This window comes from Nothobranchius furzeri, chromosome 3, assembly GCF_043380555.1.
Source record: "Nothobranchius furzeri strain GRZ-AD chromosome 3, NfurGRZ-RIMD1, whole genome shotgun sequence".
Lineage (NCBI taxonomy): Eukaryota > Metazoa > Chordata > Actinopteri > Cyprinodontiformes > Nothobranchiidae > Nothobranchius > Nothobranchius furzeri.
Window position 1 is genome coordinate 46,476,720 of NC_091743.1, and position 23,222 is coordinate 46,499,941.

General features: G+C 43.5%; 1 protein-coding gene across 5 annotated transcripts in view; it reads left to right on the plus strand.

Moving 5' to 3' along the window:
• Positions 1–23,222, plus strand: part of celsr2 (cadherin, EGF LAG seven-pass G-type receptor 2) — a 97,439-nt gene that overhangs the window by 23,738 nt on the left and 50,479 nt on the right. For all 5 annotated transcript variants that reach the window (XM_015959871.3, XM_015959873.3, XM_015959874.3 and 2 more), the window contains exon 2: positions 18,030–18,710. In XM_015959871.3, the coding sequence (XP_015815357.3) occupies positions 18,030–18,710 (681 nt within the window). The remainder of the gene's footprint in view (positions 1–18,029; positions 18,711–23,222) is intronic.

Below are 23,222 nucleotides of genomic sequence, written 5' to 3' on the forward strand. Positions count from 1 at the left end.
ACTGGTCTCAGCTGTTATTTTCGTTAAGGAGGGTGCACGTACAGCATGCGCGCCTCGTGCACGAGCCTACTATTGAAGCTGCCGTTACGCTTTTGGCCTGAGGGGGCAATCGCGAGCATAAAAATTCAAAACTCCGTAAAGTCCCTTTAATGTGACCAGTGAAGCTCAGGTCTGAGTCAGTTATGACACAAAGATTTCTAACCTGGGCCTTTATTCCTCTGGAGCCAAGTTAGCAACAACCTCCATCCCATACTTCTTTTTTCTAAAGACAATAATTTCAGTCTTGTCTTTGTTTAGCTGAAGGAAGTTTGATTGCATCCAGTCATTGACTTGCTTCAAACACTGACAGAGTGAGTCTAGGGGACCACAGTTTAGAGCTAGGTAGATCTGGGTGTCCTCTGCATAACTTTGATAGGCAATGTTGTTATTGCTTGTTAGCTTTCTAATTCTTTTTTGTGTGGCTATGCTGAGATTATGAACCAACTTTTCTGTTATTTATAAGCAAACATGCTATTTTTGTTTCTTCTCAAGCTAACAAAACTTAATCCAAAGTAAAGCTAAGCTATCTGATAACAATCAGTTGAAAAACAGCTAGATCGTTTTTCAGTTGTCATTCCATGTAGAAAGACCCATAACAGCAAAGCGGTGGTCGATGAAGGAAGTACACCATTTGTTTAAGTTGTGATTTTGAAATTATCATGAGAAAAAAAGTGCATTTTCAACCTTTCATCTCAGGAAAACAAAATGACTTTTTATCTCAAGATAAATACACACTTCTAACTAAGCTTTCTTCTGCAGCCTCCATGTCATCCTTATACTCAGTAAAGTTGTTTATTTTTATTTTTGTTTGTTTACGTTTAAGTTTAGTTTTAGTCTTTTTAGTAGCTTGTGTGGTTGTTTTTGGAACCTGAACTTTATAAAATAGGTGTAAGTATGATCCGCTCTCCTGTTGGAGTTGTGCTGTGAACCGCAGCACATTTCACTGCATTCCCCTTTTGATCCCCAAATGATTTTTAATTTATGATCTCCCTATTGATCCATCAAACGGGACCTCGGCTTTGCGCTCTTTGATGTTTTAAGCACCGGGTGTGGGCAGCACACACTGCAGCTCTGTGACGCTAAACATCTAAGACGGGCTCTGCTCAACCTCATTACCTTCTTACCCGGAGGTTTCCTCAAACATGACACTCTTCTGCTGCGAAGCAATGAGCCGCCCTCGGAAGCGGATCAGAGATTAAACACCACTGTGGCTCAGGGAGGCACTCCTCATGTATTAAAAGTATGATAAAAGGCTGTTTGAGTGTGATTATTCATTGTCACCGTGATAAATGGTACTTTTCCATAGAGTCTAAAGCATTTGTCCTCCTTCTGGAAAGCAGAAGGTCTGATTCAGTGGTTCATGTCCTTGCTGGGAGGTGGAGCAGTAAGAGTTTGGGACTTTGACCACACACACACACACACACACACACACACACACACACACACACACACACACACACACACATACACACACACACACACACACACACACACACACACACACACACACACACAAACAGTGTTGATATAATCCAAATCCTAGCCTCCTGGAACGAGTCACTTGGAAGTTTCTGTCAAAGTGTTTTCACTTTTTAAAGCTTTCTTAAGATCTTTCAATTTGTTATTATTTGTATACTTTTGGTGCTTTGTCACTTATTCTTTGTGCTGCATTTGCACCCAACCGTAGTGGCTTATTGTGCATGTCTATGATCAACACAAAACATCTTCACGAAGTTCTTTACACCAAATCACTCTCATAAAGCAGTCTCTCCTGCTATATTCTTGACAGTTTCGGTACCTTCCATAATGAGTAGTTATGCGAATACTCTGTTGCTGGCCACACCCACTCACACCCTGATTGGCTGCTATGAAGTGAGGAGCTCAGAGTTGAGCTGCTGCTTTTCCAAGTCCAGAGCAAAAGCCTCCCTCAGCATCGACTGGTGTGTGTGTGTGTGTGTGTGTGTGTGTGGGGGGGGGGGGGGGGGGGGGGGGGGGTCTATGTTCTTTATTGTGACATCACAATAGTAGAAAAAAAGTGAGGTGCAAATAATATGTCCCCCATTAAATATAAAAGGACAAATAAAATGAAAATCAGACCAAATCCAACCAAAACTTTTCATCTGTCCAACATAAAGACTGAAGCATTAATGATTCAGACCACCTTAAGCAACGGTAATTAAGTCTAACTGCTTGCAAAAACCTTAAACAATGACTCAAGATTTGTGCACAGCATGAATCTTATATTTCCTCTTTCAAGGATCGCCGCCTGCCTTTTATCTAAAGTAAAACTCTAGATCTCCCCTCTCTGCCCTTCAGTGGAATTCCTGCTTTTGGTTAATGACTGATGATTTGATGCAACATTAGTTTTGGTTCTTGTGGCGGCAGGAATGTGCACTCCTGCTCCGTTGATCGTTTTTGGAAGCGGAACAAGCTTTAAACTCAGCTTCCTAACCTGTGAGTTTACACACATACACACATGCTTTTTTATTTAGTTGAGCTCCGGCAGTGAGACAGACGTTCGTTCTTCCACCTGGAGGTCTTTTACAGAAACCTGAGAGAAGAGTGACGAGCTCAGCTGCTGAGGGCTGGAGTTGTTGCCTTGCTGCAGGGTGATGTCTCAGTCTGCAGTGATTTGGTCACAGTCCTGCTGATCTTCATCCACCATGACTTTGGTGACATTTTCTGGGATTCAGCTGGGAGATGGGATGCCGACTTTGTGTTCTAATTAGGTCCGTCTCCCTGATTTGTACTCTGGCTTTGTCTTGACCTCTCTGTCTCCTCTTCATTATGCCAGCTTCGGACTGATGGAGCAGTCTTCAGCAGGAATCCACACGCCCTGCTTTGATTAGATGTTTGTTTAAGGCAAACAGCCTTTATTTAGCATTCAGCTGAATGTTTACTACCCACACATTTCTGAGAAGTTAGATGGGTTGTAGCTAATAATTAATCTTGTCTGTGTGAAATCCCTAATCTCCAGTCTAACAATGCCTCTCCACATCTTGAGATGTTTATTCTAATGAACCAGATCATTGTTGACCTCACTGCATCAGCTGTCTGTGGAGAACAAGTTTTTTTTTTAAATTATATTCCTTCACAGATTCCCTGCTAGCAACACCTCTTGCAGTGACGTATGGATTCACACTCATGGCCGTACAAAGCCTTGGCAGTTCTGCAGCAACCACAGTGTGTGTTTAATCTTTTCCCTGGCACCACTTCCCTTCCCTGGGTGCATTCCTGGCACCCAGAGGCCCAGAGGGGTCGAGCTGCAAGCTGAAAGCAGAATCACACTTCAGAGCTGGCACCTTGTCTCTTTACCAAATAAGCATCCCATTTTTCCTCCTTTTTGGCCCAGAGAGGCACAGCTTACCCTCCGTTTCATGAGCGCAGGATACTTCCGTGGAGAATGACCGCTTTGAAGGATGGTCTGGCTCTTTTGAGAGGAGATTCTCCTCGCGTTCAGTTTCCCAGCGCTGCATCTACCTCTGGACCTCTGCCTGAGCCTCCATCCAAGAGAATGTGAATTGGCAGCGGGGTGTAATTAAGGCGATGCCTGTCCTTATACATGACCTAACCTTTAAGAGTCCCAGTTTGTTTAGAGCGGTGTTGTTCTGGCCACTGTTGCTGCATAGTATCTGTTTTTATCCAACTTGAAGAGAAACAGAAAGACGACTGTTGTTACAAAGCGTGCATAGAACAATCTAATTTACAACATGATGAAATGTGTAGCGCTGACGCTTTATAAAGTTGGTCCGTTATGATAAAAGACGCCATTAAAACCTGAATTTTAAGGAGCATGACATCTTGTACACATATGTGACCTTTACAGCTCTTATGACCTTGTTAGCATTATTCTACAGGAAGTCAGCTGACGTTCCCTTAAAACGATTAGTTTAAAAATACACAAACAGAACAGACAATTGAGTTTTTTTCCTCCTTTTTGCAACATTGTGCAGAAGGTAAAGTTACCATAATGACCAGCTCTCTGTGCTAATGTGATTTAGGCATGATTTTTCATTTGTGTAAAAATGGCTTTTAAATGCTCACTTATAGATTGTATTTCAATGCAGTTTCGATACAAACAGCCTTAGTTTGTCACGTAGAGGTGCCTGTGTTCTATGTTTAGTGTTTTCATCCATGCCATCCACAATATGGGATGTCTGGAAAATGTGCTGACATTTTTGAGAAGAAAGAGGGAGAGAAGCCTGCCTGAGAGCGAATTTTTAGTGCCGATTTTAATTCGTGTTGGTCCTTCTACAGGTGGAACTCAAAAAATTAAAATATGGTGCAAAAGGTCAGTAGTAATCCACCTTAGGCTGAGAGACCATTTAAAGGCTCAAGAACCCTTTGCAGGTGTTCTGGATTAATTAGAGTGTGACGTTTTGAGTCGAGATTATTGAACCTTTTCACAATATTCTAATTGTCTGAGGTTTTAAATGTGGGGTTTTCATAAGCTGTAAGCCATAATCATCACAGTTATAACAAATAAAGGCTGAAATATCTGGTTTTGTCTATAATGAGTCAGTCTCATTGATTAGTTTAACCATTTTAAGTTGAATTAGAGACATAAATGAACTTTTGCACCATATTCTAATTTTTCAGGTTTCACCTGAATGAGAAAAGGAGCGAATGAATGAATTTTAGGAATTCCTTTGAAACATTAAACATGTACACACATTTTCCTATCCAGGTTTACAAATGTATTTTTATATATTGTATTTGTTTTCCTTTCTTGTTTGAGAAATATATTATTATGTGCATTTTTCTGTTATCAGATAAAATTTGGTTATTCAAGAAAAAGAAATGAAATGAGAAGAGATGAGATAAAAAAAGATTTGATAATTTATCATTAGATTAGGCAGTGGCGGTTCTACATGGAATTACTCCCCGGGCGAGGAACCCTTTGTGCGCCCCCCCACCCCCACCCCCACCCACCGCCACACCACCCCACCTGCACGAACACACGCATGTTTTCTACAAACAGGCTTGTTTTATTAGAACGACTATTGAACATTCATTTTTCTAAGTTGCACATATTTACATTAATTACTATGAAGTTGTCAGAATGTAAAGCAATATACATTATATACTGTATCAAAATATATAGAATCAAATATACAAAAACAAACAATAACTAAATATTAAGAATATATGAACATAATATATAATAAATATTCTAAATAGCAAAAATATTTCACACATAACAAACTAAAGATAATCACTACAGCATTGCACTTAAAACAGAAAACACAAACTAAAATTAAAACCTAACCTTGATGCAACGTCATCAATAATGTCATCATATGAAATCTGCTCCCCTACTGAGTGATTGATACTAATCAGAGCCAGGTGAGTGAGCCACCCCTGAAACATAGGTGACCTCAGGTATGACTTGATCAAGTTTTGAAAAGCTCCTCTCAGCTTGAGCCACGGTGACTGGCAGAGCAGTCCAAAAGTTGGAGTAGATCTCCAATAGATCTTTATCATGATCCATAATATTTTAGAATGGCCTCTGAAATTGTAATTTAAACTAACATAAAAAACTGTAGACTACCAAAAATGCCAATTTTTACAGAACAAATCATGTAAAAATAATCAGTGCAGGCATCTGCAATAAATAAACAGGATAGTTAGTGGTGACTGGGGAGTTTTCTTCTGCTTGTAGAGTTGTTTTATTTATTATTATGTGAACATGATCAACATGTGTTGTTGTTCAGGCAGGCCACAGGCTGCAGCGAGCATTTAACAAATCCTAGTTTGAATCAGTAAAAAACGATTCAATGAATTTTTTCGAACCATTTGAATATTCGTTTCAATATTTCAGCCCTATTAGCTCTGTTAGCAATTAGTTGACCGAATTTAACCGTTAAAATCCCAGTTACCTGGTTGAAAACATGCATCATCTCCTCTTTTCTTCCTGAATCGGGCACCTGGTGGTTTTAGCCTTTTTATGTTCATCTCTTCTGTTTGGCTCTTGACTCAATAAGTTTCCTTTAGTCAGGACTAAACAATTTGACCTCGATCGTTTTGTTTTTCCTTTTTTTATTTGGTCATTTCACACAATTCAGAAACACCTGAAAGAACGATAGGCCTGTGTTTATGATATTATGAATGAAATGTGCGTTAAATGGAAGAACATCAAGATTGACTTTAGCCATGTTAATACAGTTGATTCAGCCCCTAACCGCGCTTTTCATTTGGAAAGACGCAGAGGTGAATTCCCCCGCCACACCCCTCCCCTTCCTCTTCTTACACACACACGGAGCACGTGAACGTTCTCGGTCAGCAGGAGTGCCTGCAGCTGCAGGGGGCGCCAACTCGCTGTTTCCAATCCAGACACTGTCATATAACCGATAAGAGAAAACCTCGGTGCGGCGCAGATTTCTTTTTTTCTTTTAAATCAGCGCCTGTGCGCCCCTTTTGTGTCATGAAAAAATGCCGCCCCGGGCAACTGCCCTGTCTGCCCGTGCCTAAAACCGCTACTGAGATTAGGTGAAATCAGGAAATACAAGATTAGAATAGATAAGATTTGGTAAATGAGTTCTAAAGGTTGGATTTGCAACAGTTTAATTAAAAGCTTTTTTTTAATACCTCCCATGGGCATTAAAGAGGTGTGCAGAAGGAAGGAACAGAATTTCATTTAAAAGCTATATTTTAACTCATTCACTGTCGTTTCCTGATCGGTAAAGCCCTTCAATCAGTCAATCAGCCTTTATTTATAAAGCACCTTACAGGCATGAGCATGCCACCAAGGTGATGTACAACAGAAGAATAAAACTGTAGCCCTTCGCTGCCAGCGTTTCTCACCATTTTTACTGTTTTTTTAAGAGTCACAGAACGTTGCGTGCTAGGATGATGTCGACGCCAAACAACCAAAACAAAGAGTAGACTCACCTCTTACATCAGGAAGAATCTGCGTGTTTCGAGCGTTATCTGTTCTTTCATAATTCGTTGTTGAACCGGTTCGCACCTTACTTTTTTTTTTTACAGGAACAGCCCAAAACAATCTCCTAACACATGGATTTTCTGCTTCCTGATCATGTGACGTGTGACGTATGCGGATGAAGATCGGCTTCAGAGCTGAGATGTTTGTTCTCTCGGCGTGGGGGCTCGTTCCGACGCCCACACAGTAAAAAAAATGCAAATGACGACTTTAGTCATCATTGGCAGTGAATGAGTTAATTAAAATAATAATCAAAATTTTCTTTTGACGGGCACGACACTGGGTTTCTGTTCACATCTACCAGCCAGTAGAGGGCGCCATTGCAGTCCGCTCGGCACAGCGAGGATGGCCCTGTGGAAAATGGCGGACTCAGCAAGTCAAACAGTTGCTTCTGAGCCCAGAACATTATTCTCCTCAGAAAAGAAGCGATCATAAAAGATCTAAAACCAGAGTGAGTTTAGGTGAAGCCTACAGCAGATGGACCCAAATGAAAGTTCAAACCTGATGTCCTGACGGCTGGAAATTCAACCTCTAGGATTAAATACCAAGAATAAACTGTATTTGATTAGATAACGTAAGGTATGAAAAGATTAGATGATAAATCATAAGATCAGACTGTCATGGATGGTTTGTGCAGGTGAAGAGTTGCTAGAGAGCTGTAGTGTAGCAACTCTAAAGGAAGACTGAGACATGAGCAGCAAACAAAACTACAAGGAAAACATTATGTGGAAATAAATCTGAACATTTTGTAAAAAGCAAAAATTATACAAACTGTTTAATTGTATCAACTATTGAATTACTTATTTTGTTAATCAGTAAAGTTTTTGATATGACTGTGGGGGAAATGTCTTATTTTTCACTTGTAAATTCTTCATCAAACATAAAAACTACTAAAATTATCTTTGCTGTCTTTCACTCTGTGGTATAAAACACTAGTTTCCACCCGTAGCTCATACACATTCTTCCTTGTGTGCACAGGTGTATGTTTTTTATGTGGGTGTTTATAGTAAAGTGCTAATTAGAAGAGCCCAACCCTCACTTGTCTCTATGTTTTGATTTATTTATTTTTTGTTTTAGCCCCCCACTTCCTCTTCCGAGGTCCCATATTATTACTGTGCTGGAATCGCCTGACTGAAAGCTGAGGGATTAAAGCCGTGTCGAACATGCTTCTGTCTCACTTCCTCTACGACCTCTCCTCCACCCCCCTCTCTTGGCACTCTGTGTTTAAACTCAGCCGCTGCCAGAACGGGGAATCTGGTAAACTCTGCTATTTGTGTGAATCTCTGCTCACAGGTTCTTCTTTCTGGCGTGCGTCCAGACCAATGGTCCAGACGCCACTAACAAAGCCTCTCATTCATCATTTTAGAAGGAAAAGCTGAGGCCTGATTTTGTAAAACATTTTATTTGACCAGACCCGTTCTGAGTTTGCTCTCAAGGCTACAGTAGGCAATAGATAACAGGCTACAGTCTGCCATTATGACCTTACATTTAACCTTTTTGTTCTTCTAAAATGAACAAGGTGACAGCTTCCTGATGTGAAGAGTATATATTTATACAGTGGGGCAAAAAAGTATTTAGTCAGCCACCGATTGTGCAAGTTCTCCCACTTAAAATGATGACAGGTCAGTAATTTTCATCATAGGTACACTTCAACTGTGAGAGACAGAATGTGAAAAAAAATCCATGAATTCACATGGCAGGATTTTTAAAGAATTTATTTGTAAATCAGGGTGCAAAATAAGTATTTGGTTAATAACAAAAATTCAACTCAATACTTTGTAACATAACCTTTGTTGGCAATAACAGAGGTCAAACGATTACTATAGGTCTTTACCAGGTTTGCACACACAGTAGCTGGTATTTTGGCCCATTCCTCCATGCAGATCTTCTCGAGAGCAGTGATGTTTTGGGGCTGTCGCCAAGCAACACAGACTTTCAACTCCCTCCACAGATTTTCTATGGGGTTGAGGTCTGGAGATTGGCTAGGCCACTCCAGGACTTTCAAATGCTTCTTACGGAGCCACTCCTTTGTTGCCCGGGTGGTGTGTTTGGGATCATTGTCGTGTTGGAAGACCCAGCCACGTTTCATCTTCAAAGCTCTCACTGATGGAAGGAGGTTTTGGCTCAGAATCTCACGATACATGGCCCCATTCATTCTGTCCTTAACACGGATCAGTCGTCCTGTCCCCTTAGCAGAAAAACAGCCCCAAAGCATGATGTTCCCACCCCCATGCTTCACAGTAGGTATGGCGTTCTTGGGATGCAACTCAGTATTCTTCTTCCTCCAAACACGACGAGTTGAGTTTATACCAAAAAGTTCTACTTTGGTTTCATCTGACCACATGACATTCTCCCAATCCTCTGCTGTATCATCCATGTGCTCTCTGGCAAACTTCAGACGGGCCTGGACATGCACTGGCTTCAGCAGCGGAACACGTCTGGCACTGCAGGATTTGATTCCCTGCCGTTGTAGTGTGTTACTGATGGTGACCTTCGTTGCTGTGGTCCCAGCCCTCTGCAGGTCATTCACCAGGTCCCCCCGTGTGGTTCTGGGATTCTTGCTCACCGTTCTCATGATCATTTTGACCCCACGGGATGAGATCTTGCGTGGAGCCCCAGATCGAGGAAGATTATCAGTGGTCTTGCATGTCTTCCATTTTCTGATAATTGCTCCCACAGTTGATTTTTTCACACCAAGCTGCTTGCCGATTGTAGATTCACTCTTCCCAGTCTGGTGCAGGTCTACAATTCTTTTCCTGGTGTCCTTCGAAAGCTCTTTGGTCTTGGCCATAGTGGAGTTTGGAGTCTGACTGTTTGAGGCTGTGGACAGGTGTCTTTTATACAGATAATGAGTTCAAACAGGTGCCATTAATACAGGTAACGAGTGGAGGACAGAAAAGCTTCTTAAAGAAGACGTTACAGGTCTGTGAGAGCCAGAGATTTTCCTTGTTTGAAGTGACCAAATACTTATTTTCCACCCTGATTTACAAATAAATTCTTTAAAAATCCTTCCATGTGAATTCATGGATTTTTTTTCACATTCTGTCTCTCACAGTTGAAGTGTACCTATGATGAAAATTACTGACCTCTGTCATCATTTTAAGTGGGAGATCTTGCACAATCGGTGGCTGACTAAATGCTTTTATGCCCCATAAAATATATATATGTATATATATAAGTATGTGTATATATATATATATATGTATGTAGGGCTGCTCGATTATGGCAAAAATAATAATCACGATTTTTGTGACTGAAATTGAGATCACGATTATTTAGGACGATTTTTCAATTTATGTTGATTTTATTTGTTTTTATTCTGTCATAAAACTGCTCAGGGCACAATCAGGACAAAAATAAATAACAAAGAAGATGATCACTAAAAGAACTCCTGATTCCCAGTATAAAAAGACCAAAATACTTATAGCTCATAGTTTATGACCCAAGGGCTATAGACCTTGGTTTAACTCATTTAAGTCTAACCAGTACAGACCCAAATACCAATATCTTGCAAATACTGACAGCAAGAATTATACAGTGGCATTTATAACAAATAAACGCAAATAAATTGATGTTCATAAAATGTTGCATAACATTTATTTAGTCGTGTCAAGGTGCTGTAGAAGCGTGCACTAGCACCGTGTCCTCAGAGATTAGTTATTATTTATCAGCGTGAGGAACTTATTTCTACCTTATTTATAAACTATTGATTTACAAGTCCATCAGTTAATGCAATAATTGTCCCGAACACAGCTGCACCCCCCACCCCCCAACCTGGTCTCACAGCAATCAGGAGCAAGCTGTACGTGTGTTTAGCGCGCCGCACGCGCACATTTAGCTGTTTTTAGTGGCTCAGGAGTCCGCAGGTGCGGTGTGTGTGTCACTCACTCTGGTTAATCCAACAGGAAGCCGGCTCCGAGAGCCGTTTCTGTAGCGACTGACACATCACTACATCATTCCCTTTCCTAATGTCCTGAAGAATGGTCCGGAGCGCAGGCGGAGTGTTTAGCTAACCTGCAGGAAATGTCGACGACAGTTATCCAGAAAGTAGCTAAGGGTTACCAGAGATGTTTCTGAGGTGTTCGCTAGGTACTTTTAAGTTAAAAAGTCAAGAAGGGGGTCTGAGAAGCTGCTAGAAATAGCGTCAAAGTCGCTAAGTTGGCAACACTGTGGGAGGAGCGCTTCATTTGCTACTCAGGGCAGCGCAAGCGGGAGGAGCAAATAATCGGCTTGTTTTGTTTTTTATAATCGTTCAAAACTCAGATCGTAATCGTGATTAAAATTCGATTAATTGAGCAGCCCTATATGTATGTATGCATGTGTATTGAAGCCAAGAAAAACTGGAACATTTCATAGTGGTTCCCTGCAGAATATGTTTGAGCTCCACCCCCTCTATGTAAACAAATGGGAATTTGTCTTTCACATAGACATGAATACATAGACACGCCATTGGGCGCTGGAGGGCGTAACAGCGTCGCCGGACATATTGGATGGGTTCCTCACTCTCCAAACCCAACTGGAGGTGGGCAACAATGCCCGTTTTTGGTACAGCCTTCGTCTTCGTCTTCGTCTTCCTCCGCTTATCCGGGTCCGGGTCGCGGGGGCAGCATCCCAATTAGGGAGCTCCAGGCCGTCCTCTCCCCGGCCTTGTCCACCAGCTCCTCCGGCAGGACCCCAAGGCGTTCCCGGACCAGATTGGAGATGTAACCTCTCCAACGTGTCCTGGGTCGACCCGGGGGCCTTCTGCCGGCAGGACATGCCCGAAACACCTCCCCGGGGAGGCGTCCAGGAGGCATCCTGACCAGATGCCCAAACCACCTCAACTGGCTCCTTTCGATTCGGAGGAGCAGCGGTTCTACTCCGAGTCCCTCCCGAATGTCCGAGCTCCTCACCCTATCTCTAAGGCTGAGCCCGGCCACCCTACGGAGGAAACTCATTTCGGCCGCTTGTATCCGCGATCTCGTTCTTTCGGTCATTACCCAAAGCTCATGACCATAGGTGAGGATTGGGACGTAGATCGACCGGTAAATCGAGAGCCTGGCTTTCTGGCTCAGCTCCCTCTTCCCCACGACAGATCGGCTCAGCGTCCGCATCACTGCAGACGCCGAACCAATCCGCCTGTCGATCTCCCGATCCCTCCTACCCTCACTCGTGAACAAGACCCCGAGATACTTAAACTCCTCCACTTGAGGTAGGACCTCTCCCCCGACCCGGAGGTGGCAAGCCACCCTTTTCCGGTCGAGAACCATGGTCTCAGATTTGGAGGTGCTGATCCTCATCCCAGCCGCTTCACATTCGGCCGCGAACCTACCCAGCAAGAGCTGAAGGTCAGAGCTGGATGAAGCTAGGAGGACCACATCATCCGCAAAAAGCAGAGACGAGATTCTCCTGCCACCAAACTCGACACACTCCACACCACGGCTGCGTCTAGAAATTCTGTCCATAAAAGTGATGAACAGAACCGGTGACAAAGGGCAGCCCTGGCGGAGTCCAACCCTTACTGGGAACAGGTCCGACTTACTACCGGCTATGCGGACCAAACTCACGCTCCTCTGGTAAAGGGACTGAATGGCCCTTAACAGAAAGCCACCCACCCCATACTCCTGGAGCGTCCCCCACAGGGTGCCCCTGGGGACACGGTCATAAGCCTTCTCCAAATCCACAAAGCACATGTGGATTGGTTGGGCAAACTCCCATGCCCCCTCCATCACCCTTGCAAGGGTATAGAGCTGGTCCACAGTTCCACGGCCAGGACGAAAACCACATTGCTCCTCCTCTATCTGAGATTCAACTATCGATCGGACCCTCCTCTCCAGTACCTTGGCGTAGACCTTTCCAGGGAGGCTGAGGAGTGTGATCCCCCTATAGTTGGAACACACCCTCAGGTCACCCTTCTTAAAGATGGGGACCACCACCCCGGTCTGCCACTCCCTAGGAACTGCCCCCGATGACCACGCAATGTTGTAGAGACGTGTCAACCATGACAGCCCTACAACATCCATAGCCTTGAGATACCCAGGACGAACCTCATCCGCCCCCGGGGCTCCGCCGCTGTGTAGTTGTTTGACTACCTCAGCAACTTCTGCCCCCGAGATCGGACAGTCCATCCCCAGGCCTCCCAGCTCTGGTTCCTCCTCGGAATGCGCATTGGTGGGATTGAGGAGCTCCTCAAAGTATTCCTTCCACCGTCCGACTATAGCCTCAGTTGACGTCAGCAGCTCCCCATCCCCACTGTAAACAGTGTGAGCGAGTTGCTGCCTTCCTCTCCTGAGGCGCCGGACAGTTTGCCAGAACCTCTTTGGAGCCGATCGATAGTCTTTCTCCATGGCCTCACCAAACTCCTCCCACGCCCGAGATTTTGCCTCGGCAACTGCCACTGCTGCACCCCGCTTGGCTATCCGGTACCTGTCTGCTGCCTCCGGAGACCCACAGACCAGCCACGCCCTGTAGGCCTCCTTCTTCAGCCTTACGGCTCCCCGAACCTCTGGTGTCCACCAGCGGGTACGGGGGTTGCCACCACGACTGGCACCGGCCACCTTACAACCACAGCTAGCAACAGCCGCCTCGACAATCGCAGAGTGGAACAAGGCCCACTCGGACTCAATGTCCCCCACTGCTCTCGGGACGTGGTCAAAGCTCTGCCGGAGGTGGGAGTTGAAGACCGTCTTGACAGGTTCTTCTGCCAGGCGTTCCCAGCAGACCCTCACTATGCGTTTGGGTCTGCCAGGTCTACGCGGCATGTTCCCTTGCCATCTGATCCAACTCACCACCAGGTGGTGATCAGTTGACAGCTCCGCCCCTCTCTTCACTCGGGTGTCCAAAACATACGGCCGCAGGTCAGATGATACGACTACAAAATCTATCATCGACCTGTGACCTAGGCTGCCCTGGTACCAAGTGTACCGGTGGGCATCCTTATGTTCGAACATGGTGTTCGTTATGGCCAAACTGCGGCTTGCACAGAAGTCCAATAACAAAACACCGCTCGAGTTCAGATTAGGTGGGCCGTTCCTCCCAATCACACCCCTCCAGGTCAAGCTGTCATTGCCCACGTGAGCATTGAAGTCCCCCAGCAGGACAATGGAGTCCCCTGATGGAGCACTATCTAGCACTCGTCCCAGGGACTCCAAAAAGGGTGGGTACTCTGAACTGATATTTGGCCCATAAGCACAAACAACAGTCAGGACCCGTTCCCCGACCCGAAGGCGCAAGGAAGCTACCCTCTTGTCCCCCGGGGTAAACCCCAACACACAGGCAGAGAGTCTCGGGGCTAACAAAAAGCCAACCCCAGCCCTCCGCCTCTCACCCGGAGCAACTCCAGCAAAGTAGAGTGTCCAACCCCTCTCCAGGTCTCGGGTTCCAGAGCCAATGCAATGTGTCGAGGTGAGTCCGACTATATCTAGCCGGTACCGCTCAACCTCTGCCACAAGCTCCGGCTCCTTCCCCGCCAGCGAGGTGGTACAGCCTACGGTTGCAATAACTGGCGCACTGGTGAAAATAGATTATGTGGGACTACAATTGACTTCTCTAGTTTACCTGTTGGGATTTTATATTTGAATATTTTTAATGTATTTGATTTTATTGTATCTATGTTTTTGCTTTAATGCCCATACCACATGTCTGATGGTGTGGGAAAAGCATAATAAGTGGTTTTATTTGTTCCTTAAACACCTTCCTCAGTAGAAATAAATGCACTGGGGGTGAATGGGAACCATCCAAGATGGTGGCCAGCCACTATGGCAGCTATACATACATATATATATATATATATATATATATATATATATATATATATATATATATATATATATATATATATATAGGGCTGCTCAATTAATCGAATTTTAATCACGATTACGATCTGAGTTTTGAACGATTATAAAAAACATAACAAGCCGATTATTTGCTCCTCCCGCTTGTGCTGCCCTAAGTTGCAAATGAAGCGCTCCTCCACAGTGTTGCCAACTTAGCGACTTTGACGCTATTTCTAGCAGCTTTTCAGACCCCCTTCTTGACTTTTTAATCCTAAAAGTACCTAGCGAACACCTGAGAAACATCTCTGGTAACCCAAAAGCTACTTTCTGGATAACTGTCGTCGACATTTCCTGCAGGTTAGCTAAACACTCCACCTGCGCTCCGGACCGTTCTTCACAACATTAGGAAAGGGAATGATGCAGTGATGTGTCGGTCGCTAAAGACAGCTCTCGGAGCCGGCTCCTTGTTGGATTAACCAGAGTGAGTGACACACACACCGCACCTGCGGTCTCCTGAGCAGCTAAAAACAGCTAAATGTGCGCGTGCGGCGTGCTAAACACACGTGCAGCTTGCCCCTGATTGCTGTGAGACCGGGGTGGGGGGGTGGGGGGTGCAGCTGTGGTCGGGACAATTATTACATTAACTGATGGGCCTGTAAATAAATAGTTTATAAATAAGGTAGAAATAAGTTCCTCACGCTGATAACTAATCTCTCTGAGGACACGGTGCTACAGCACCTTGACACGACTCAATAAATGTTATGCAACATTTTGTGAACATCAATTTATTTGCATTTATTTGTTATAAATGCCACTGTATAATTCTTGCTGTCAGTATTTGCAAGATATTGGTATTTGGGTCTGTACTGGTTAGACTTAAATGAGTTAAACCAAGGTCTATAGCCCTTGGGTCATAAACTATGAGCTATAAGTATATTGGTCTTTTTATACTGGGAACCAGGAGTTATTTTAGTGATCATCTTGTTTCTTATTTTGGTCCTGATTGTCCCCTGAGCAATTTTATGACTGAATAAAAACAAATAAAATCAACATAAATTGAAAAATCGTCCTAAATAATCGTGATCTCAATTTCAGTCACCATAATCGTGATTATTATTTTTGCCATAATCGAGCAGCCCTATATATATATATATATATATATATATATATATATATATATATATATATATGCTACACAAATGGGATGATAACAATTACTTAAAAAGATAATTATGAGTCAGTAAAATTTGCACCCATAGCTATATTTAAACCAGACTGTTTAATAACTCCAGGTTTGTCTCTGTATTCTGTGACTCTCTTTGTCGCCGGGCAGAAAGTCAACTGATCCAGGTTAATTGCACGTTTAGGAACAGGCTTACCCCTTACTGTGGGGGTTTGGGCTTGTTAGCAACATCCTGGTCTCGCTCTCTGATTCAGGGCCATTATTGCAATCTTCATCATAATTTTACCCCTCAGTGAGCAATGCAAGGATTGCTGCTGTCAGAGAAATTTGGCTGAAGGAAGTTGTTTTTATCTGAAATGTTCCAGTTGAAGGGCAGTCAGTGTAAACCTGAGCTGTAGCATGTTTACCCAGAATTTTATGTTGGAACACTTTTATGTGCCTGCATGTTATTTGTACGCATAATCAGATTTGGTGGATAAAGGGCTTACATGCGAGTTCATGTATTTTACCTACTGTACAATAGAACAAAAGACATCTGTACAATAGAGGAACGAATACACTCGATGTTTGCATTCACAGCCAAAGAATCAATGGTATGGGGGCAGAAATAAGGGATTCGCTAAGCTGGGAAACCTAAAGCATATATAATGAAGCAGCGTCTCAGCTTCCGGACAAAGAAGGAAATGATGAGCTGTGAACACAGCCGTGAAATTTCTGATTACAAAGTTGGACTGTACTGAAAGACTGGTTTTCTTTTGGCACCCTTCCGCTATCTGTTCTGGCACAAAACCTGACAAAAACCACTTGTTTCAGCCAAAAAAAAAGGAGACAAAGCTTGTTATTGTTGTTCTCCTCAATGTGCCGTTATTCTGTTTCAGCAGCTGTTAACTCATCAGGACTACTGGTGCAGCTGCTCTTTGGTAGGTTTAAGCTTTAATGTTTACATTGAATAAATGCAGCCAGGAGAGAGCAGAGCACATCTCAGCTAGTAGAAGCATTAGCATTAGCAACTCCACAACATGGCAGAAGTCCTTTAGGCTTGTGCTATTTAAGAGAAAACATCAACATTGCAGAGCAAACGAGGAAATGGTAGAGTTGCGTTGCACACACTCCAGATCCAAACGTTTTCTGCCCGCCTCTCCTCTAATTTCTACTTCCTGAGTCAGGAGCAACAGTGCTTTTTTTCCCCACTGAGAACGACGCACAAGGCATTCATTAATACTAGAGAACACAGCAATTAATACAGTTAAAAAGGAAAATGTCCTGATTGAAAAAAAAAATGCTAGAAATGTCTAAATCCAATTTTACTGAGCACGAGTCACTTGCTGGCATTCAAAAACTTCAGATGCTCCCAAAAGAAGAGATCTAGTTGGTGGTGCATCAGGGGTCGATTAGACATTGGTTTGATGCTGTATTTTTTTTTTATTCTTAAAATCTCTGTAAAACTTCAATAACCTCTCCAGAGTTTTGTTCTTGTTTGAATTTATTAATATTTGCTGGAGTTCTGAACTGTTGAAAACACACAAGAGAGCCAGAGTCCTTTTCCTTCTGCTGGAAACACCCACATGAGGACCAGTTGATGTATTTTAGATCTGATAGGGACATCGTTTAGATCACAGCTACAGTCTGTCGGTGCTATGAAATATTAAATAATGGTGAGATTTTACAGTTATACAGTTGCGTTGTTTACACTGATCTTTTCCCTAGACTGTGTCGAAAGGTTGTGTGTGTGTGTGTGTGTGTGTGTGTACTTGTTTAACTATCCTATAAACTGGCATTTTCACCAATCTTCTGAAGGCTGATGGGTCTTATTAGGGCCAAAACCCGGTCCTAATACGGTGGACCACCTACTTTAGGCTTAGGGGTGAGGTTTAGAGGTAAGATGTGAATTGAGTTTTTGTTACAGTTCACTTTAGGAATACACTGGTTATGGTTAGGGTTAGGCATGAATGCAGTTACCAAAATGAATGGAAGTCAATACAAAGTCATAGTGTGGATAGAAAAATGAACTGCAAGGAGAAAAGTCTGGGTTTTGTTTTGTTTTCAACATGAAGTCTTTGGTCTGTGGGCTTTACCCATAAACGTCTTGATGTTGCTTGTTCTTTTTTGCCAGATGGGATCCACTCTGTGTCAGCTCAGTGTCTTCTCCAAGTCACCATCATCACAGATGAGATGCTGTCCAACAGCATCACCTTACGTCTGGCTAACACCTCTCAGGAGCACTTCCTGTCTCTGCTGCTGACCCAGTTCATGGACGGAGTGGCCCGGGTCCTGTCCGCTTCTCCCGAAGATGTGGTCGTCTTCAACATCCAGGATGACACAGACGTCAGCGCTCGCATCCTTAACGTCAGCTTATCTGTGGCTGTGCCTGTGTTTGGAGAGGGTCAACATAAAGGTCTTGGGAGTGACAGAGGGCTTCGAACCGGGGAGTTTTTCTGCTCAGAGGAACTCCAGGAAAGGCTGTACTTGAACCGCAGCCTCCTGACGCAGATCTCCTCACAGGAAGTTCTTCCCTTTGATGACAACATCTGCCTGCGGGAGCCGTGTGAGAACTACATGAAGTGTGTGTCCGTGCTGAAGTTTGACAGCCTAGCGCCGTTTGTGTCGTCTGATACCATCCTGTTCCGACCCATCCACCCCATCGCTGGGCTGCGCTGCCGCTGCCCCACCGGCTTCACTGGAGACTACTGCGAGACGGAGATCGACCTCTGTTACTCCAAACCGTGTGGCGCCAACGGTGTGTGTCGCAGCAGGGAGGGCGGCTTCACCTGTGAGTGCTCCGAGGACTACACAGGTGAGATCCTTTAAGTTTACAGACTCCACTGTGTTTTCATCTTCCAGCTGATTAATCTCTTTTAAAGTATTGCATGCAGCAGAAGATGTGTCATTTACAGATGTGGGACCGTTATCTTGCTGGGTTAGAGTTGCAGCCTGCAGCTCCCTCTCAGATGTCTGAGAAAGTTTGAGCCTGAGTTGTATCACTTGGCAGAAAGTCACATTTAAATGTGCCTAGCGCTGATTTAACGCTTAGCTTCATGAGACTTTCTGGTTCTCTGAACTGAGATCAGTCTGACTGCTTTACAGCATTAAACACTCACAAGTACTGTGAAACACCAGAAAACAAATACTTCATTAACTCCATTGGTTAATCTGAGCTATCAAGTTACAGCTGGTGTCAGTGATTGTATATCATCTCTTGTGTTGGTTTCTGAGAGGCACTAAGGGGCTCTTCAAACTCTCTAGAGCCCCCTTCAGACAGGCCATGAAAAACAGAAATTTTCGGGACTCTGTTCGTAAGACCTTTGTGTCTGAATACAAACATCCGGATAACCTTTTCCGTAATTAAACCGGACGACGCCCCTAGTAACAGGACCGGACTTGTCACGGACAGGGTGGCTGCTTCAGACCGACTGGTGAGGTCGAGATCCGGACAGGGAGGAGGAGGAGGAGGGGACCGGGGGACGCTGTGCGCACCTAGATAGCTCGCTCCTGTAGCATGCGGCGAACCATGGCAGCTCAACTCCTACGGTACCGTCGCCTAGACGCGCGACGGAGCGCTTCACACCGCTTCCGTGATTCCTTTAACCATTGAGCTTCATCATCCAGGTCTCTTATGCGTCTTCGTGTGCGCAGAATTATGCTTAACATAAGTCCGATCAGTGAGAGGAATTATAACTCTTCGTCGGCCATGTTTGACTGAATGGCTTTGTTAAGGTAAATGACGCATGTACGCCCGCCGCACCATGTTTACGCAATATCTGGGTACAGCCTTCCCACCCCCTCCCCCTCAGACATCTGGAACTTTTCCCTGCTGTGTGAAGGCAGCCGAAAGGACAAGTTCAGGTACAAAAGTGGTGTGTCTGAAAAACCGGACCGAATTGTCCACACATATTCCAGACTGTCAATCTGAAAAGGGCGTAAGATGCACACGTCGTCCGTACTCAAAGCAAAGACAAACAACAAGGTCTAAAAAGAATTGATTGGTGTTTTGCACACCTTTAAGGCTCATTTTCAGCCAGGCTGCCTACACACGTCCTCTACATGTTAATTCAGCTCCAGTGTCCAGTTAGGACCGTGATGTTTACCAGGGATGCACTGAAAATTCAGCCACTGAAAATGTCCGTGCACCAAGGGAAACACCAGAATCACCAAAACACCACGGCTGAAACAGGCCATCAGGTGAACCCCGTTTTCCCTGTTTCATCCATCATGTGACAACTTACTCTTTGCTTTATAAAAGTCAGACATTCGTACTGATTTCTAAAGTAACATTTTTCACTTTTTAGTAATGCTGTTTTATTACAAAGGCTGGAATATTCATATCAAATATCTGATGCACTTTTTACTTCCAGTTTCACACCCACCGTGTCTGCCTGGCGCTTTTTCTTTTTTTTACATTCCCGCTACGTCTGTAACTATTAGATGTGTTTACCATGCTTTCTACACCCACCATGTCCTGAACACGATGAAATAAGCTTTGGATCGTGTGTGAAGCGTGTTTACTCTCATGAAGCACACGCACTCTGCTGCTGCAGCGTCACTTTCTTTCTCACTGGATGTGAATATCTTGATTAGGGGGTGAATATTCCTCTTCAGAATCAGAATCAGAGTCAGCCGTTACCAGACAAAGAGCTTTGTCAACAGTGAACAGACCTGGCAGCATTGTAAGTCTCTCCTCTCTGCTCTGCTCGTCTCCTCTCCTCAGTCAGGAGTCTCCGAATGAGGAGCAGTTTTTAAACTCAATAATCTCCAAAACTTTCAATAGAAACACCCAAAGGTGTTGCTCAGATTGACATTACACAGCTCCACTATCTTCTGGTGTAAAGTAATACCTTCATCAGGGATTATACTTGCAGCTGTGGCTTGTTCAATGCAGTAATGCGACTCTGACGCTTAAACGGTCAGTTTTACAGTCCTTCTAATGCTATGGTTCTAATTGTTGACATAATTTCTTTCGGTTTTCATCCCTAACGTTTACATCTTTCCTCATCTCCTTTAGCATCCTGGCTGCTCTTTAAAACAATTAAAGAAATAATTTGGTGTTATTCATGGAAACCAGTAAACCTCTTGCATATCTATGCGTGCACTTCTCAGTGTTGTTACAAATCCAGATTGAAATATTTCATAATAAACAATAATAACGATATAATAAACCTTACATTTGCAGCCCTTGTTATTTATTCAGATCTTCAAAGGGCTGAAAGACCATGTGTTCTAGTTTATAGGTAAAGGGATGACAGAGAGAATAAAAATGTTAAGGATGCTAATTTATACTTTATGAATATGAAGGTAGTTTCTCTCATCTTCTTATTCAGAGGGTAAGTGGGTCAAACCCAGACTTAATAAGCTCCATTAGACCTTTGAGCTTGATGAGGCTCCTGCTGTGATTAGTTTGCTACGATGTGCAAATAAACATTTCCAACCCTCTGCCTACATCATGTATTCACAAAAACTCCAGTTAATCATAACTCGTTCATCTTCATTTTCAGAACATTTGTGCTCCAGGTTAAAGACGCATTCCTGAACGGATATGTGCTCTCTGTCGCCCTCTCAAGGCTTGCTGCGTAACGTCACTGTCGTAAAATCAAATATCTCTGCTGGGCATAAGAGGCATGTTTACTGGCTGTTTTCCAACTCGCATGCACAAACAAACACATTAAGCAGCTTAGAATAAAGTTTTAACAGGACAACTTTATGCCCGACCAAACACAATAATCCCGGTGAAATCATTTATTACTTACCTATCCATTAGCAGCACGGCTAGGTCAGAGTCCGTAGTACATGCCGTTCTTTCAAGAAGATCTCTCCAGCGAGAAATAGCCAGCCCATTATTAACTCTGGTCTTTGCTCTTGCTCTAGCTTGTTCGCAGTTTCTTTTCCTAGATTCCTCTAAGTGTTTTCTAGCTTTCTTTGGTGGATCTGCCGTTGCTCAAGTCTCCAAACTGCAGGTCAACCACAGATAAATGTTACGTCCCCGACAGGAGGTGTTAAAATGTGAAGGAGGGGGTAACATAAGAAAGATGATAGTGGGTTTAAAATGGGTTTAATTGTTATAAAAGGTTCTAAAAACAAGTGCAAACAGATGGTAAGCATTATTAAAATAATGCCAAACGAAAACCAAGACTAAAGGGTTAACATTTAAAGGACTAATTATCAACATAAAAACCCCTGGTTAAAACTTTGTTAAAAGTTTTACCAGACTAGAAGGAGTTTTTTTAAATCTCAACGTTGATAATAAAAACCGACGTACTACAAAAACACAGTGTTCTAAAATCCCAGAGTCGGTAAACTACGAAGTTAACCTTAAAAACGACCACATAAATCTTCTAAAATACACAAAAGGGGTTCAAAACAAAGCGTGAGGCCTGGAGCACAGCAGAACCCCTGCACTGCTGCCTCCCAGACTGCTGAAGGCACAGCCTTTTTATCCCAGGTGTGGGTTGTCAGAGGGATTCAGCTCAGCTGTGCTCCTCAGCAGCCTGGAAGAGAGCAGGAGGAGAGGCGGTGTCGGGCTGATCACCGGGGCTGGGTGATCCTGGCTCCTGCACCTGAAGAGGCCAGGCTGGTGGCCATAAAACAAATGTCTATGTGGTCTACGTGATACTGCCGTGAAGCAACATGCAGTTGGTACTTCCAGAAATGATCATAATAGATGACAGTATGCTGCCAAAACCTTTTCATAAAACATTATTTTAAGGTGTAAATTTTGCACAGTGTGTCTTTAAAGTGTGATCTATAACAAAAACATTGTGAAGATCTAAATCAGTGTTTTATTGGCTTGTGTTGCAGAAACTTTCCCAAACGTTTTAAATAGGATTTCCTGATTCAGTAGCATTCATACTCACTAGTGAGCCTTTTTTATCTAGTGTAATTTTTGGACTTTATCCCGGTGGTAAACGGTCATGTCTCGCACGACATTATGGTCTAGAAAAACAAACCCAACCATGAAGCTCTCTGTTGACATCAACGCAAAGCTCTGATCACATTCTAGGGGGAAAACAAAGGTAGCCTTCCTTATGTAGGGTGTGGTAAACTGAGTGCTTTAAGAGCTCAATATATATATTACCTCTACTTATGGCCAATAAGATGTGATACTCTATCTAAATATAGAATATCGCCCTGCTTGGTCTTTGTGTGTTTATCAGAAGATTCTAGGATCCTTTATTTATCAGGGGATTGTACACGCTTCGTTTTGATTCAGAAAAGAGTCAGGTTTATAAAAGTAAGAATTTATTTTACCAACAATTAAAACATGACAAGTTAACTAACATTTTACTGTGACGGATGGAACTAAAGATGATGTATG